Source organism: Microtus pennsylvanicus, chromosome 11 (assembly GCF_037038515.1).
Source record: "Microtus pennsylvanicus isolate mMicPen1 chromosome 11, mMicPen1.hap1, whole genome shotgun sequence".
NCBI classification, from domain to species: domain Eukaryota; kingdom Metazoa; phylum Chordata; class Mammalia; order Rodentia; family Cricetidae; genus Microtus; species Microtus pennsylvanicus.
In genome coordinates this window covers 77,174,597-77,192,542 of record NC_134589.1, presented here as the reverse complement: position 1 = coordinate 77,192,542, position 17,946 = coordinate 77,174,597, and the positions used below count along the sequence as shown (strand labels likewise).

The window sequence follows — 17,946 nt, the reverse complement described above, 5'->3', positions numbered from 1 at the left end:
ACTCCGAGCGCGGGGGCGGGACCCAGCCAGTGACAGACGGCTCCCCCTGGCCAATGGGCTGACCTACGTGCGGGAGGGGTGGAAGGCGGAGCCAATGGCGCGGTGCCAATCACGAGCATCAGGGAAAGGGCGGGACGACAGTGTTAGCGGGAGGGAGGGGAAGGCCTCGGGAACCCAGCCGCGCTGCCGCCGCCGCCGCCGCCGCAGCCCGAGTCGGAGGAGGGAGAGACCAGTGAGAAAATGGCGGCCGTGGCTGCTGAGGCGGCGGCGACCGCGGCGTCCCCCGGGGACGGGGGCGCCGGCGAGGCTGAGCCGGAGCTGGAGCCCATCCCCGGCAGCGAGGCCGGCACCCCCCTCCCGGTCACGGCCACCGAGGCGGCGGTGCCGGACGGCGAGGCCGACGGGCGCCAGTCCGCCCCTCAGGCCGACGAGCAGCCGCTGCCGCCGCCGCCACCGCCGCCGCCGCCGGGGGAGCTGGCCGGTAGCCCCGAGGCTGAGGCAAAACCTCCCGAGCCCGCGGCCGCCCCGGCCCCGCCGCCCGAGCAGCCCCCGGCCGCCCCCGAGCAGCCCGAGGACGCGCCGCGGCCGCCGCCGGCTCCGGTGCTCGTGCCGCCGGCGGGCGGGGACTCGGCGGTGTCTCAGCTCATCCCTGGTTCGGAGGTGCGGGTCACGCTGGACCACATCATCGAGGACGCGCTCGTCGTGTCGTTCCGCCTCGGGGAGAAGCTCTTCTCCGGGGTCCTCATGGACCTGTCTAAAAGGTACCCGCCGGCCCCCCGACAGCACGCCGTCCGATCCGCCGCCAGGGAGAGCGCGAACCCCGGCTGCTCCCGCCCCGCCCTCGGGTCCTGCGCGCCGCTGTCCTCGTGGGGCGCGCTCCGCGTGGGGCAGACGCGCGCGGCCCCGGAGGGCGGGCCGGGCCCAGGTGTGCGGCTGGGGACGCGCGCGCGGGTGCAGATGGCTGGCGCATCCCGCCTCCTCATCTCCGGCCCTCGGCGACCCTGGCTTGCGCACCGGGGCAGATGGGTTAATGCAAAATGCAGATGGATCCCCCGGAGGACCGGGTGCCGGGCGGGGGAGAGGTGCTGCCGAGGCACTGTCTTGTCCTCACATCAACCTTTAAGTTTAGAGGGGCCGAAGAAAGGGGTGTGTGCATTGGGCTTCCCTAAAGGTTACCTGTCACTTGTTAAAAGAGGAACAACCTTGAGTTACTGAACCTTTTTATGCTGTTATTCTTAGTGCTGGAAGTAGTTTCCCCGGGGAGGGGGCGACTCTTCAAAAAGGAGGCGCATTTTGCTGATTTTACTTATAGCTTAAAGAAATAGGTAAAGACGGGATGAAACCCTTGCCTTTTAAATCTTTAATTTCAAAGTAGTGGGTTTACAAAAAAAAATGTTGGAAACACTTTTTCTTTGGTAGTGCTAGAGATTGACTCCCAACTGACTTCTGAGACTATGTTTACAGTTAAATTTGTCTAGACCGGAAGGTTAAGTTCACCTACAAACCTCTGTCTAATTCAGTATATTTTCATCTTTTTTTTAAAAAAAAATGTTCTGGGCACTGCTTTAAACAAGTAAAGAAGATAGTCTTTTTTTCAGTTTAGAGTTAACCTTTTTATTCTCTTCTTTTGCAGATAGGAAGTGCAGAGACTCCCATTCATGGCTCTCCATTCTGTTTCCTGCAACAGCACACACACTCTGGTGTCTCACCTGTTTGGAAATGGTTTATTATTAGTGTGTTTGGTGTGTTTCTATATTTATTTAATTTCTTTTTGCTGTACTGGGGGCTGCACCCAGAACCTCCTGCATGCCAGGCAAGCATCCTAGCATCAAGCCACACACACCCCAGCCTTTTCCCACCTTTCTGTTATTTTTGAGACACGGTTGGGTTAAGTTGTCCATGCTTGCTTCGAACTTGCAATCTTCCTGACGCAGCCTCTCCCAAGTACTGGTATGACAGGCATTTCCCATCATACCCCATATCCTGGCTTATGCTTTGCTTCTAATTCCTTGACCTCCCGTCAAGACACAGGAATCCTTTTCCATTTGGGAACAAGTCTTTAAAGTTCTTAATGGAATATGGTGGTTTGAGGGGAGGGGGCGGCGATGGGCACCTGTTCTGTCAGTCTGTATACTTTGTTAGTTTTCAGGGTTTTTGTTCTGTTTGATTTTTTTTATTATTTTTAGCAGATTTGGGTTAGTGCTTTCATTAGTACTTTAGTTTTTATGGTTAGAAAGCTGAATAAGACAGTGCTTTCCGCTGTTGTTTTTAATAGCAAGAGAGACACTCTAATGTGTATGCTATTGAATCAAACAGAAGAAGAGGCCAGTGATTGTGTGAGAATCTGAATTTCAAATCTGCAAAAGAAAGGTGCAGAAAGGTAAGTTTTTGGAAATAGAGTGGATTGTTTTCTCTTGTCAAGGTGCTCATTGTGTCAGCTTTAGAAAATTGTCATTTTGAGTTGTGATCTATTTTGCTAATAGCATTTCTTATAAATAGTAATTTCTTTTGTTGGAGGAGTTGTTTTCTGTTTGGAAAGGATATGGATTCTTAGTCTTGCTGTTTTGAACTCTTGGGCTCAAACTGATCCTCTTGTCGTAACTTCCACCTGCCTCAGCACCGACAGTAGCTGTGTCCTCCCTTTGAGCTGTATAGCCAGCCTCGGGAGATACTTTTTATCCACTGCACTCAGGCAATAGCTACACTGTATTCAACAGACACTTTAAAAATAATTTGTATCTTACTTGAATTGGCCACTTCCTGGTAAAAGTAACAAGCGCTCCCAATTGAATGGTAGACATTGTATCACATAAGTTAGAGTTCTCTTAACTCTAGTGGTGGTGTATCATTTATATGGGAGCCAATCGAGGCTTATTTAGCTTGGCCAGTTAGTTAGCTTATTAGTGGCAATGTAAAGACTTCAATGTAAGTTAAAAGTTGGATGGGGTAGCAAGTTTTTTTTTTTTTTTTTAAGCAGGAAGTAGAGAATTGTGTGCTTTTCAGTTTCTGTGCTTTTCTTGATTTCTGGTGGCTGTGCAGAGTAATGCAAAGGATCCTGGATCTTGAAGCCAAGCAGAGTGGTCCATTAATAGGCTGCTCTGGAGAGTCTTTATTTCCTTTCTTTTAATATAGGAGAACATATATAATAATCTCAGAAGTTGGAGTTCTGCCTATCCAATGAGATAATTGGGAATGTGTCAGTGTATTTGTGCTTTGCTTAGTCTTCAAGAGGGTTTGTTATTGCATTTATTTAGTTATTTAGTTAGCTTTTTTTGGTGATAAGGATTGAATCCAAGGTCTCAAACATGCTAAGCATGGCTTCTACCCCTATAGTTCTTTTGAGGGTAATTTGTTTGGCCAATTCACATGAATACATACAAACATAAAAATGCACATAAACCATGTGTCAGCTTACCAGAAAGGACAGACTGTCTTTTGACCAGCTGTACTTTTGATGAAGACTCTATCATCCTGTGATTTCATAGTTCTCTAGTTTGTACAAGTGCAAACTATGATGTTTTCAACAATGGCACTTCTCAGAATTTACCCTTCCTTTAAGTAGTACATCAGCTGTACCTCCCCTTATCTCTAGAAATCTTGGCCGTAAATGGCATGGTTAGCCTAAAATGAGGGTAGTTTGAATAGCTAGTTAAAAACAAATTTTGTTTATCATAGCATAAAAAAATATTGAATACCTTTAAGTGAAGCATATAGCTTCTAGTTCATTTACACTAGCTGTTGTTTAATACCCAGTCTCCTTAGCTAGTTTAAATTACTTGTTTATTCAGGTCATTAGTATTGTGTAAGCAGTTAGCCTTACACATGGATTTTATTTTTTTCTTGTCAGTCTCAGCTTTTACAATTTTGTCATAAAGCATGCTTTAGTAAACTGATTATTTTAGACAATAATAAATTATGGAGTATTTTTTTGGTGGGCTTTTTTTTAAATCATGGGATATAAGTCAGTATGTATACACTGCCCAGCTTCAACGTTTATTATAGTTTAGCTAAATGTATTATATCACATAACTGCTTTTGAATGAGACCCCAGGCATATCCATAAACATTCCATCATAGCCCTTTGTAAAAATAAGGACTTTTAAAAAGTAACCATACTACCATTATTATTCCCAGAATTCTAGCATTTCCTTTGTATCATCAAACCTTTTGGTCAGTAAATGTTAATGTTAACATCTCAGGATTGTTTTGTTCAAATTAGAAAACAAGTAAAGTTCATACCTGTACATGATTAATTTTCCAGGCCTCTGTTTATCTGTAGTTCTGCCATTATATTTACCCCTTGCTATTTGTTATTCTGGATCTTTTTCTGATTGAACCCCAGTAGATACAGTTTTGTTACCTGTTTAGTAATTCTCATAGCAGATTGAAGGGACAGCAGTTTCATTCCGGTCCCCTCAGGACCCTTTTTGCTCAGAATTGAATTAGTTAAAGTATCTTTTACTTCCCTGCAGATTTTTTTCAGTCCATGCCTGAAGGAACATTTTATATGCAAATTATTTTTTTTGTTTTTTGAATCGGAGTTTTAAGTGGCCCAAATTGGCCTTGACCTCTGGATCTTCCTGTTTCTACTTCTCTAGTGCTGGAATTAAAGGCACGAACCACCAAATCTGACTTTTTTTCATTTTTTAAAAGAAGAGGTCTTGTGTGTATAGCCTTTGCTGGCCTTGTACTAGCTCTGTAGCCCAAGTTGGACTCCTCCTTTTGACTCCTATTAGGACTATAGGAGTATGCCATGTCCAGAGGGATTATTTTATTTATTATTATCTTAAAAATAATTATGAAGCTACTTTGAAACCCTGAAAAATATTTCTGAATCCCTGAATTACGGAATCATGAAGTAAGCATTGGTACATAAAAGGCTTGTATATTTTAATTTTGTGGCACATGCATATTACTGTATTTTTACAAGTATCATATTCTATGTATGGGGGGCCATTTAATAAAAATTGAAATGATTTCTTTTGAAAACTTCAGCATTTTCTGTTTAGGATCTTAAATTTGTAGAGCATTTATTTGTTTTAAAGGAAATGTAAACCAAGACAATGATTTCTTTTCTTTACAGAGACCATGAACGTATGGTGCAATAGCCCTACTTTTGGTGGGAAAAATATACAGCCATTCTGGTGAAGCAGTGAGTAGTGGTGTCAGTAGTTTATACTACAGCTTTGAGGTTGAGGTCCTAGGCCCTCGAGTAGTATGTGTGAAGGTTGGCTTGAGCTGTACATTCTGAATTTACTGGTGATGATATCTTATCTTGAAATGTATTAGAGGGCTTGTATAGTAAGTAAAGTAGCATAGGCAAGTGCCAGTCACATTCTGATCCAGACAACTTCTAGGATGCTCACTACTGCACTGAGTGAGGTCCTCCATTGCATATTGCTCTAATCTGACTGTTCTGGTGAGCACAGATTCTTAGTTGTTGGTAAATAAAAACCCAGTTTGAATCTGAGAACAAAGAATTGTGATAATTTTTCACTTTGAGACAGGGTTTTACTGTGTAGCTCAAGCTGGCCTGGGATTTGCAATCTTTCTGCCTTAGCCTCCTGAGTCCTGGAATTTCAGGGTTATAATTGTCTAGCTCCCAAATAATTTTTTTATCAATTTTATTAGATCTATTTTTATATTGTATCCCCCCCCCAAAAAAAAAAGTCTTTTGGACAGGCTTGCCACATACCCATGCTGGCCCTGAGCTCAGATGTTGTTCTTGCCTTAGCTTCCTGAGTGCTAGAGTAACAAGCCTGTGTCACCACATCTACCTAGAGATGTTATATATTAGGTAGCTATTCCAGACATGCTCTATTGGACTTGAAGCTTTTCTTTCTTTGAGACAGAATCTTTGTCTTTGGCCCAGGCAGGCCTTAAACTGTCCTTGATCTTTTCTGTCTTAGCCTTTTTAGTGCTGGGATTACAGGCAAGGCCATGCTTGGCAGGAGTTTCTAATAAGGTTAATTTTCAGTTTTTTACACATAAATAAAACCATACATTAGTGTGTGTTCTTAAAAACATTTAAGTCATGTATTGGTAAGAACAACTTTCTTTGGGGTTCTATTAAGTAGCGTGAGTATTAGTGCTCATCTTCACTGTCTCACTGATTTCAGATTGTAAAAGAGGAAAGATGTTATTTGGCCTATCAAGTACATCATTTCTTAGTAGCTTAGTTCTCTCTGAACTCCTAAATTAAGGTGCATGCTTCCAGAAAGAAGCTTGCTGTAGTGGCTGGCAGATAGAGAAGTGATAGTTTAGTTACATTCTGTTTGGATTTAATGCAGAATAACTTTGCTAAACACAGTTTAGTCAGTGGTTCTCAAAAGTGTATAGATTTCTGGGGTTGGAGAGATGGCTTAGCTCTTCCAGAAGATACAGGATCAGTTTCTAGCATACACAAGGCAGTTCACAACTGTCTTATTCCTGCTCCAGGGGATCCAACCTTCTAACCTTCAAGGGTGCAGCACATATGTAGTTTGCATAAATACATGCAGGCAAAACACCCATACATTGAAAATATTTTTGAAAATAGATTTCCTTCCCCATCAATTTGATTTCATTCTGTGATTCTGGACTTTTCTTTTTCCTTTTTTTTTTTTTTTTGTTTTGGTTTTTTGAGATAAGGTTTCTCTGTGTCACTTTGTTGCACGCCCTGGAACTAGCTCTTGTAGACCAGGCTGGTCTACAAGTGATCCTCCTGCCTCTTCCTCCCGAGTGCTGGGATTAAAGGCGTGCACCGCCACAGCCCAGCAGGAGATACTAGTTTTTAAGGAATAGTTTAGCTCAAACAGAAGGGTAAATTTCTTAATCCTGCTACAAGAAGTTAATTTAGAATGGCATATAATTGCAAACTAAGAAATGCATTTGGAGAATGCACAACTTGGGTAGCATATCCAGATTATTGCTGTAAAGCTGGTATGTACACTTGGAAGTGATTTCTTAAATTTAGCTTCCTGTTACAGGTATAAATTGTCCATAATTTTTGTTTTCTTCCCTCTGAACCAATTCTGTATAGCTGCCTACCCCTGTAGTTTCTCTTCTCTCCTCATATTCATATCACCTAACAGCTGCCAAGCTTTACTTTCTGGACTTTAATAACTATTCTGCACTTGCCATTTCTTTCCCCCTTGATGCAGGGTCTTTGGTTTGATCAATTACTGTGTAGTTGAGGATGGCTTCTATCTTGAGTGCTACAACTATAGGTGCATGCTACCATTTCTTTTAAGAGGTGTTGGGGACCCAGCGCAGGACTTCGCTTATGCTTTGTAAGCACTCTACCAGCAGAACTACTTTGGTAGCCCCTACAGTTGTGTTTCTGTGTTGTATACATTGTTTCATTTCATTCTGAAAGGTTTTTCAGGGTTAAATTTGTAGACATAGTGCCAGAGTAAGTAAATTACTTGAAATTATAAATGGTAGATATTAGTAGGGATATATAAAATGCCTGTTACTGGAGACCACAGGGCCCTGTGCCTTGGCTGGCCTTAGACCTTAAGGCTTCCTGTCTTAGCCTTCTGAGCCCTGGAATTGCAGTGTTTACAACATATCCTAGCCCTTTTAGTTTTTTTTATTTCTTTTTCTTTTGTGCGTTATTGAGAGAGGGACTCATAAAGTCCAAGCTTCCCTCAAACTTGGTAGCTGAGCCTGCTTGAAGTCCTGATCCTCCTGTTTCTTCTATTCCTAAGGGCTGGGATGGCAGAAATGTGCTTTGGTTCCTAGGTAATTCTCTTGCCAGTATTGGGGATTGAATCTAGGGCTTCATGTGCATTAGAGGAGAGGAGCACTCTGTCACTATTCTGAAGCACTGTCGATTGGCCTAGATTGATCTGTAACTTGTCCTCTTGCCCTAGCCTAACCAGTTACTGTCCCCACCCCAGTAGTCACAATGCCAGCCTACTAACCCTACTCTTATTTTATCTTGTGTTTTGGAGACTGAGTTCAAAGGATGTCTTGCAGGATTTGGTGTTCTCTTTTACCATGGTAATTAAATTCAGGTTGTTGGCTTGTTGGCAATCACCTTTACCCACTGAACTGTGAACCATCTTGCATGGCCTTTTATTTGTTAGTTTTTTTGAGACAAGATCTTGTTATTTAGCCTTGGCTGGCTCGGAACTCACTGTGGAGACTAGGCTGGCCTAGAACTTACAGAGATCTGCCTGCCTCTGCCTCGCAAGTGTTGGGGTTAATGCCTGTGCCTTTTTTTTTTTGAAACAAAGTCTTCTGTTTTCTAGCCTACGGTTCACTATGTGGGAAGAAAGTCTTGAACTTCTTACCTTCTGTCTTCTAACTCTCAAGAGTTGGGATTACAGGAAAGCACTACCATACCCAGTTTTGTGTCGTACTGTGGACTAAATTTAGAGTTTTCTGCATGGCAGGAGTAACATTTGGCCAAGTGGCCTGCATCCTGAGCTCTGTTTTTTTATTTTTTATTTTTTTTCTGAGCTCTGTTTTTAACTTACTTTTATTTATTTGGTATGTATGGGCACTCATGTGTATGTAACTGTGCATGCCATGGCTTATGTGTGGAAGTCAAAGACCTAATTTTGAGAATCTGCTCTCTCCTACTGTGGGTCCTGGGGTTCAAACTCTGGTTTTGTCAGGTTCGGTAGATGATCCCATTTACTGGGGGAACTATCTCACTGGCCCTCAATTCAAAAAAAAAATTTTTTTTTCTTGTTTTCTCAAATGCTTTGGTATAGCCAGATATACCTAGTTCCTGGGCTATATAAGAAGACCATGTCCAAAAGAAGAAATGGTTCGGTAAAACAAAGATTGATGGTAGTGGTAGCAGTGCACGGCTTTAATCCCAGCACTCGAGAGGCAGAGTGAGTTCTAAGAGAGGCAGGCTACACAGAGAAACCCTGTCTCGACCCCACTCTAAAGGTTCTTAATCATGGTTACCTTTTTAATTTTAAATTTTTGTGTATGAGTGTTTTGCCTGCATGTATGTCTGTGCATGTATGGCTGGTACCCATGGAGACCAGTAGGGAGTATTGAATTCCCTGGGACTAGAGTTACAAGTAGTTATAAACCACCATGTGTGTGCTGGAAATCAAATCCTAGACTTCTGGAAAGAGCAACCTGTGCTCTTAAACCCTAAGCCATTTCTCTAGCTCCAAGATTAGATATTTTTCTAAAAAAAAATATGTAAATTTTTATGTGCATTGGTGTTTTACCTGCATGTGTGTCTGTGTGAGGGTAATCAGATCCTGGAGTTAAACACAGTTGGGAGCTGCTATGTGGGTGCTGGGAATTGAACCTGGATCAATCAAAACAGCCAGTGCTCTTAACTTCTGAGCCACTTCTCCAGTCCCAAGATTAGATTTAAAAAAAAAAAACAAAATAAAACTATTTTTAATGTATTTTTTTGGGAATTATCTGTCTAAATGGTGTATTAATTGAGAACATTATTTTCCCTACCACACTATAGTAAATGATGTGTGTTTACTTATTGGTAAGAGAGCATAGGCTTGCCTACATGTACACATGTGCTTGCAGATGTCAATTCCTCAGGTGTCATGTTATCAATTATGTTTAGCTATGTGTGTCTGCATGTGAGTGCAGGTGACGGGTAGACCAGAGGTGTTAGATCCCCTGTCTAGAGTTATAGATAGTTGTCAAGCCACCTGACTTGGGTGCTGGGAACTGAGCTTAGGTCCTCTGGAAGACAGGTAGTGCCTTTCTTCTAGTAGCTCTGCTTTGCTTTTGAGACAGGTTCTCTCAGTGGGACCTGGGGCTTGCAGTTTAGACCAGAGTGGCGGCCAATAAGTTCCAGGGATCTGCCTCCAACATCCTCAGTCAGTGCTGGGATCACAAATGGTTCTGGCAATCAAATTATGTTCTCTTGCCAGTAAGGCAGAACTTCACGTACTAATTGATGTTTCTAGATCATGTTTCTGTAATTAAGTTTGTTTTGAATTTTTCTTCTCCCTCCCTCCCTCCCTCCTTCCCTCCCTCCTTCCCTCCCTCCTTGTTTTGTTTTTGAAACACAGTCTCACTATATTATAGCCCTGGCTGTACTGGAATTCCCTATGTATACCAGGCTAACCTCAAACTCAGAAATCTACAAGTGCTGGGATTAAAGGCTTGTGCCACTATGCCGTCTTTTTTAATTATTGTAGAGAACTCTTGTAAAGTTTTTACCTAGGGTCTTTGATTTGTATATCTCTCTCCCTCCAGTATCTAATAGCTTAGGCTGGCTTGGAACACAGTCTGTAGCTGGGGATGACTTTGTACTGATTCTCCTACCTCTCCTTCCCAAGTGCTGAGATTAGAGGCAGCATCACAATAGCCAGATAATCACTGACTAATTTTTTTTACACTTTGCCCCATTGCTTTATCATTAAATTTTTTTGTTTTATTTTTTACTTTAAAAAGATTTTTTTAGTGTGTGTGTATGAATATTTGTGTGTGTGTGTGTGTGTATGTATATATGTATGTATGTATGTATGTGTATGTGTATGTGTGTGTATGTGTGCTTGATGTCAAGGAGGCCAGAAGAGGCCAATGGATCTCCTTGAAGTGGAGTTAAAGTTGTTAGCTGCCATGTAGGTACCTGAACTTGGGTTCTATGAAAGTGCTACATGATGTTCTTTACCACTGAGCCATCTCTCCTTCTTGTTTTAACATTAAAAAAGATTTATTTTTATTATTAAGAATTATATGTATATCTAGTGTGCATATATGCATGTGTGTGCAGATGACTGAGGAGGCTAGAAGTGTGAGAATTCCCTTTAGAGCTGGAGGTACAGGTAGTTGTGAGCTGCCTGATGTGGGTGCTGGGAACCGAACTCAGGTCCTCTATAAAGCAGCACACACTCGTAACCACTGAGCCACCTCTCCAGCCCCTTGTTTTATCATTTTTTGTTTGTTTTTTCAAATACAGAGTTTCTTTGTGTAGCCCTGGCTGTCCTATACTAGTTCTGTAGACCAGGCTGACCTTAAACTCAGAGATCTTCTTGCCTCTGCCTCCTGAGTGCTGGAATCAAAGACATGTGCCACTTGCCCAGCATCAATCTTGATATCAACATCTTTCCCTAAACTTTTTACTATTAGGTTGAAAACATTTTCAGATGTATTTGTATATATTTAAGTTTTAAAAAACGTTGTTGCCGGGCGGTGGTGGCGCACGCCTTTAATCCCAGCACTTGGGAGGCAGAGGCAGGCGGATCTCTGTGAGTTCGAGACCAGCCTGGTCTACAAGAGCTAGTTCCAGGACAGGCTCCAAAACCACAGAGAAACCCTGTCTTGAAAAACCAAACCAAAACAAAAAAACCCCACGTTGTTGTTGTTGTTGTGAGTGTGTGTGTGTGTGAGAGAGAGAGTTCAGGTTCACGTGTTCCACAGTGCCTGTGTGGAGGTCAAAGGACAACTACGAGCAGTTCATTCTCTCTTTCTACCTGGGCTTCTGGAGATCAAATTCACATTGTTGATGTGGATGGCAACACATGTGCCTGGTTAGCGGCTCCACCTGTCTTATTTTAAGATGGGCAGTTTGTCTGTAGTATACAGGCTGGCCCGAATTTGCATCCTTTTGTCCAAGCTTTCCAAATGCTAGAATTAGGCTTGTGGTTGATTATTATTGTAGAACACTTTTATGAAATTTTTGTCTTGGATTTTCTTCCCACATTTATTTTTCTTTTCTTTTAAAAAACAATTTTATTAGACTTACTCTTTTGTTATTGTGTGACCATTTTGCATGCGTATGTGTCTGAACACAATTCCCTTGGAACTGGTGTGTTAGGGATGGTTGTGATCCGCCATGTGAGTGCTGGGAGTCAAACCTAGAGGCTCTGCAAGAGCAAGCCGTGCTCTTAACCACTGAGCCATCGCTCTGGGCTCATCTCTCCAGGCTCACCTTTCATTTTTTAAAATCAACTTTATAGCCTACAGTTTCATTTATTCTACTCCCCATCATCATTGTATATTTAGTTGCAGTCTGATTCAGAAAATGTAAGGATTGTTTCTTAACTTGGGTTTGACTGATGTACTTCTGGGCAGTATAAAGAAATACAAATGTTTTCAGGGCACCATACCTGAAGCCACCAGGTACAATCTTGTTTCCCCAATGAGAAATTTATTTTCCATGCACTAGTAATCACAAATATTATTCTTTTTTTTTCTTTATTGAGCCATCTCACTGGCCTACAGATATGATTCTTTTCACTGTATTTCCTATATATGGGTAGATATTACCTGTCTTTGTTTTATTTGCTTGTTTGCTTTTTGAGATGGGGTCTCATATAGCCAAGAGTATTTTTGAGTTTTTTATCTAGCAGGGATGACCTTGAACTTCTGATCCTTTGCCTCCATTTCATGATGCTGTTTGTTACAGGCATACGCCCCATACCTGGTTTTTGCAGTGCCGAGGATCAAGCCCAAGGCTTTGTATTTGTACATGTTAGGTAGGCACTGTCAATTGAGCTACATTCACAGCTATTCTTCTCTTTGACACCAGTCTCATACTTTAAGGCAAGGCTGGCCTGGAATTCACTGTTTAGACCAGGATGGCCTTGAAGCTAGCTTGGCAGTCCTACTCCAGACTCAGAGTACTAACTGAGCCACCAACCCACTTTCACATTAATTTCTTTTTAATGTAAAAAGTACATACAACATTTAGCATCTTAACTGTTACCTGAACAATTCAGGATGATATTGAGTGTGTTTAATTGTTGAGGCAGATCTCCCATCTTGCAAATTAAAGCTTGCTAGACTACATAGCCTTTTCTCCTTCCCCAGTCCCTGGCACACCATTTCTGCTCTCTGCGTCTGCTTGTTTTTTGTTTCTAGGAATTTAAGTAGAGTAATTCCTCTATTTATGGGGGATATTTTTTAAAGTTCCCTATTGTCTTAGTCACTTCTTCCACGGGCCACACCTATATGAACATATGGGGCCATTCTCATTCAGACCACCACATTATACTCCCTGGTCCCTACATAGGCTTGTAACCAGTCATATCATAATGCAAAAATGCTTTCAGCCCAACTTAAAACGTCTCCATAGTCTATTACAGTCTAAACACTGTTTAAAAGTCCAAAGTTTTCTCTGAGATTCATGGCAATCTTTTAATTGTAACTCCCTGTAAAATCAAACTCAAGGCACACCACATACTTCCAAAATACAATGGCATAGAATATATATTACCATTCCGAAAGGTAGGAAATGGAGCATAGCGGACCAAAGCAAGACTGAAAACCAGCATGGCAAACTCCAAATTTTGCATCTTCATGTCTGATGTCAAGGGCTCTTCAACTTTTAGCCCTGTTGACTGCAGCACACTTCTCTCTCTTGGGCTGGTTCCACATTGCAAACTGGTTCTGGTCTGCAGCTTTCTTTGGCAGGTATCCCAAGACTCTGACATTTGTAACATCTGGGGGTATCCAACACAATCCAGGCTTCTCTTTCACAGCTTCATGTAATGGCCTCTCTGGGCTTCCACGCAGGGACACTCCTGCCTCACACACCTGGCCTTGGTGACTTACCATAGAGCCAGATATCATAACCCCTTTTATTTTAGTATCCCTGACTCTAAAGCTAGTGCCACAGGGCCATAGCTGAAGTTTGCCAAGTTCTGTGCTTGCTAGGTCTTGATTTGGCCCCCACTTTCTTTTCTTTCTTTTTAAAGATTTATTTATTTATTATGTATACAGTGTTCTGTCTGCACGCATGCCTGCAGGTCAGAAGAGGGCACCAGATCTCATTACAGGTGGTTGTGAGCTACCATGCGGTTGCTGGGAATTCAACTCAGGACCTTTGGAAGAGTAGTTGGTGCTCTTAACCTCTGAGCCATCTCTCCAGCCCTGGCCCCCACTTTCAATGACATTTGCATTCATCTTTCTGTTGCCGGTTCCTTTCATTGCTTAAGCTTTCCTTTAATTCGTTTTCACAAGTTGGAAGCTTAGCTTGGAGTGGGGGGGGGGGGGTCTTGTTCTTACCCTGAGGTTACCACCACGCCCTTCATTCCATTTAGCTTCAGGCTTGTCTTTAAACTTTTTACCTCCTGGAGCATAAGACTTGACTCTAATTAAACATTTCCTGATACTCCTTTTCTCTTCAAACTGTACTTTTTGTGTTTCTCCTTGCCCCCTTGTTGCTTTTCATTGTAGATCCTCATAAATGATCACCAGTAACCACATGACAAGTCAATACTAGTTTGTTTTGAAATCTCTGCCAGTGCTATTAACCCAAAACTCTTAAGTTTAGCAGCAGGTAGATTTTTAGACCAAGGGAAAAAAAGCAGCCACTTATTTATTTATTTATGCCAAAATATCACAAGAATGGTCTCTAGGCCACTCTTCACCCCAAAACATGGTTTCTTTGTGTAACAGTCCTAGCTGTCCTGGAACTTGCTTTATAGACCAGGCTGGCCTCGAACTCACACCTGCTTCTCCCTCCTAAGTGCTGGATTAAAGGCGTGTGTCACCACTGCCCAGTTTCCATGCCACTTGTTAATATTCTTCCCCTTTGAGACTTTTTTTAGCTGGGCCCTAAGTACCACCATCTTCCATGCTTCTACTAGGAAGGCCCCGTAAGTCCCCCTCAAAGCTTCAACCATATTTCTAGTTTGAAGTTCCAAATGTTTTGTAATTTTCCAACAAACAGCATGGTCAGACCTGTCACAGCAATACCCCGCTTCCTGCTACTAACTTATGTCTAGGTCACTATGAAGAGACACCATGACCAAGGCAACATTTATAAGAGAAAGCATTTAATTAGAAGTTTGCTTACAGTTTCAGAGGTTTTGTCTGGTATCAGCATGGCAGGAAGCACAGAAGCATGCAGGCAGGTGCTGAAAGCTATAGGCAAATAGAAGCACGGGGGTCTTGCATGGACTTTTGAAACCTGAAAACCCACCCCCAGTGACACGCCTTCTCTCACCAGGCCACACCTCTATGAGCTTATGGTGCCGTTTGTATTCAAACCACCACACCAGTGGGTTCCTGAAACTGAAGTCCAAAAAAAATATTGGATTTTCTTTTTCTATACACTTAAATTTTTTTATTTGTTTTGTTTTGCTTTTTGGGTAGTGACCCCAAAGTCAAGTATATGTGATTTTAAATTCTTTGGTAAATAGCTAATTTGAAGTTAAATAAAATTGGTATGTCTTCACAGCTGTCACTATCAAGTGTAACTTGATCAACTTTATTCTGTTTGGGGCACTAGTTAAGCTGATGATTATTCACTACTTTCTTTACAGCATGTGCCTGTCATCCTAGTACTCCTGAGGCAGGAGGATCATGGTTACATAGTGAGATACCGTCTCAAATTTTAAAAAGTACAGGGTCTGTAGATATAATTCTAATTAAAGCGCTAACTTGTTTTGGGGGATATTGACACTGAAACAGGGTCACGTGCATATTGGGCCCCATCACTGAGTTCAATACTTTATCCGTCTAATCCAGTTATTACTTCAAGTGTTGCAGTGCTAATGATATTTTATAATGATCCTACAAGTGGTTTTCTTGTCTTCCCGATAACTCACATTAATACTACATTAGGAGTAGGATATTTATTATAGATAAATACAGATCTTCTACACATGCTAAGATATTAAAATGTTGATTACTGAACATCAGTTTAAAGCAGCATGTTTCTTGTATTTCATTTTTACAGAGAAACTAAAAACCTTTGGATCTGTTGATAAACACTTTCTGCTATGCTGTAAAACTGGTCTGTGAGCAAACTGGGATGATGCATTAGTAAATGGTCCAAAGTACAGAAAGCTAGAATATAATATTTTCTATTTCCTAGATTAAAATTAAAATTAAGATTAAAATTAAAAGGTTACTTAGGGTTAAATTACTTTATTTTTTTAAATTTTATTCATTCACTTATTTATTTATTTATTTTTTGTTTTTTGTTTTTGTTTTTTGAGTCAGGGTTTCTCTGTGGTTTTGGAGTCTGTCCTGGAACTATCTCTTGTAGACCAGGCTGGTCTCGAACTCACAGAGATCCACCTGCCTCTGCCTCCCGAGTGCTGGGATTAAAGGCGTGCACCACCACTGCCCGGCCACTTATTTATTTTTTGAGACCGGGACTAGGCAGCACAGGCTGGTCCTGAACTCTTGTAGCCAAGATGTGTATATGTGTGTATATATATATATATATATATATATATATATATATATATATATATGCCCCCCACACCATTAAAATACAAATAAACATTGTTAGAGGATCATTAAGTAACAATATGTACTTTGGGGGTTTGGGAATGAAGGAATTCAGGCAAGAGTCATGGTCCAGCAGTGTGGGCCTAGTCCTGGTAGGGGGTCTGGCTTTGGTCATCTGAGAGGATGGGCTGCAGGCCCCTCAGCTTGGGCAGCAACTAACTCCTGGATAAAGTCCTCTGTGGGATTCGTGTAGTACTCCAGGAGCTTCTGAATTTTTTGGTTTCTTTCTTGACTGTTCAATTCCCACAATTCATAGGTGTTGACTTCATTTGGCAAGTCTGACTCCGCGATAGTACAGCTTCTCCTGGTGCCTATCCATCTGCTTTTCTACATCCAGCTGCCACTGCAGCTTCCACTGGTTGTACTTGATGCTGACTTGTGTGCTGACTCATGCACTTGCTGTTTCTGCAGCCTGATGGGGCTCACCACCCAACTCCAGCTTGCTCAGCACACACTTGCCCAGCTGCTGTGCTTCCATTGCTCCTTGCTGCTCTGCCTCCCCCCCCCTCTATTTTTTTTAATCATGTATGTGTGTTGCTGTGTGGGTAGATGCACCCTGAGGTCAGTGCCGTAGGATCCCCTGGAGCTGTAGTTAACAGGAGCTTGTGGGTCACTTGACATGCATCCTGAGAATCATATTCAGGTCCTCTGGAAGGGCAATAATGCTCTTAACCACTTAGCTGTCTCTACAATCCCAGCCTTGATTCTCTTTATCTCATAAATTTTGGGATTTGATTACATGCATGTGTACCATGACTAAAATTATAATCAATATATTATCATAAAGTTTTATTTTTGAGAAAGTAAAGGTTTATGATAACTAGGACAATATATTGTAACAAAAATTATTATGTGGTCCCCTGAAACTGGAAAGTGACCTTTTATATGCATTGGTGTTTTGCCTGCATGTTTGTAAGTGTGTGGGTGTTGTATCCCCTGGAACTGGAGTTACAGACAGTTGTGAGCTATCATTTGGGTGTTGGGAATTGAACCAGAGTTTTCTGAAAGAACAGCCAGTGTTCTTAACTGCTGAACCTTTTGTTTTTTAAGTCAGACTTCATATAGCTTCTAAATCCTAGAATGTAGGCACATACTTCTATTCCCAACTGGTAGTTCTGTTTCAAAAGGAATGGTTGTAATTTTGTTGGTAAAATTTTCTATTGTATTTAGATGCAGTTGAATTAATTTCATTTGTCCTGATTAAGTATTGGCCTAACCAAATTTCACAAAGAAATGTGAAGCAAAATAAGCTTGCTTCACACTTTCCTGTCTTTATAACCTAGTCTTTTTTGCTGATTTTAAGGACACATAGGTTCTTTTTGTATGTGGGGTAGGTACATATGTATGTAAAGGCCAGAGATCAACCTCAGATGCCATTCTCAGGAGATGTCTACTTGCCTCCCCCCCCCCCCTTGTCTTTTGAGACAGGGTTTCAGTGGGACCTGAGCTGAGACTCACTCCTTAGGCTAGGCTAGCAGGCCAAAAGGCCACATGGATCAACCTGTCTCTAGCTCCTGAGTTTGGATTATACACATACCATCACACCCAGGGTTTTACATGGTGCTAGAGATTAAACTCCGGTTCACAGGTTTATGCAGCTTTAGTTTGTTGACCGAGGTATCTTTGCAGGGACTGGAGAGGAAGTTTCTAAACACATCTGTTTGAAGTAAAATAAACGTGGATATTTTTCAAGTGGTTAAACAATTTTTTTTCCTGTTGTAGGAGGAGACTTCATTTTTATTTTCTGTTGACCTGTTTGCTGAGAGG

General features: G+C 41.9%; 1 protein-coding gene across 8 annotated transcripts in view; it reads left to right on the top strand.

Annotated features, from left to right (window-relative positions):
• Positions 1 to 240: 240 nt before the first annotated feature.
• The window catches only part of Pwwp2a (PWWP domain containing 2A), a 41,114-nt gene continuing 23,408 nt past the window's right edge, over positions 241 to 17,946 (top strand). For 4 of the 8 annotated variants that reach the window (XR_012907040.1, XR_012907039.1, XM_075941293.1 and 1 more), the window contains exon 1: positions 241 to 761. Coding sequence is in view for 2 of the 8 variants with exons in the window: in XM_075941293.1 (XP_075797408.1) it covers positions 241 to 761 (521 nt within the window). In the remaining 6 variants the exon portion in view is untranslated. The other 4 variants (XR_012907043.1, XR_012907042.1, XR_012907044.1 and 1 more) reach the window with 4 other exon arrangements.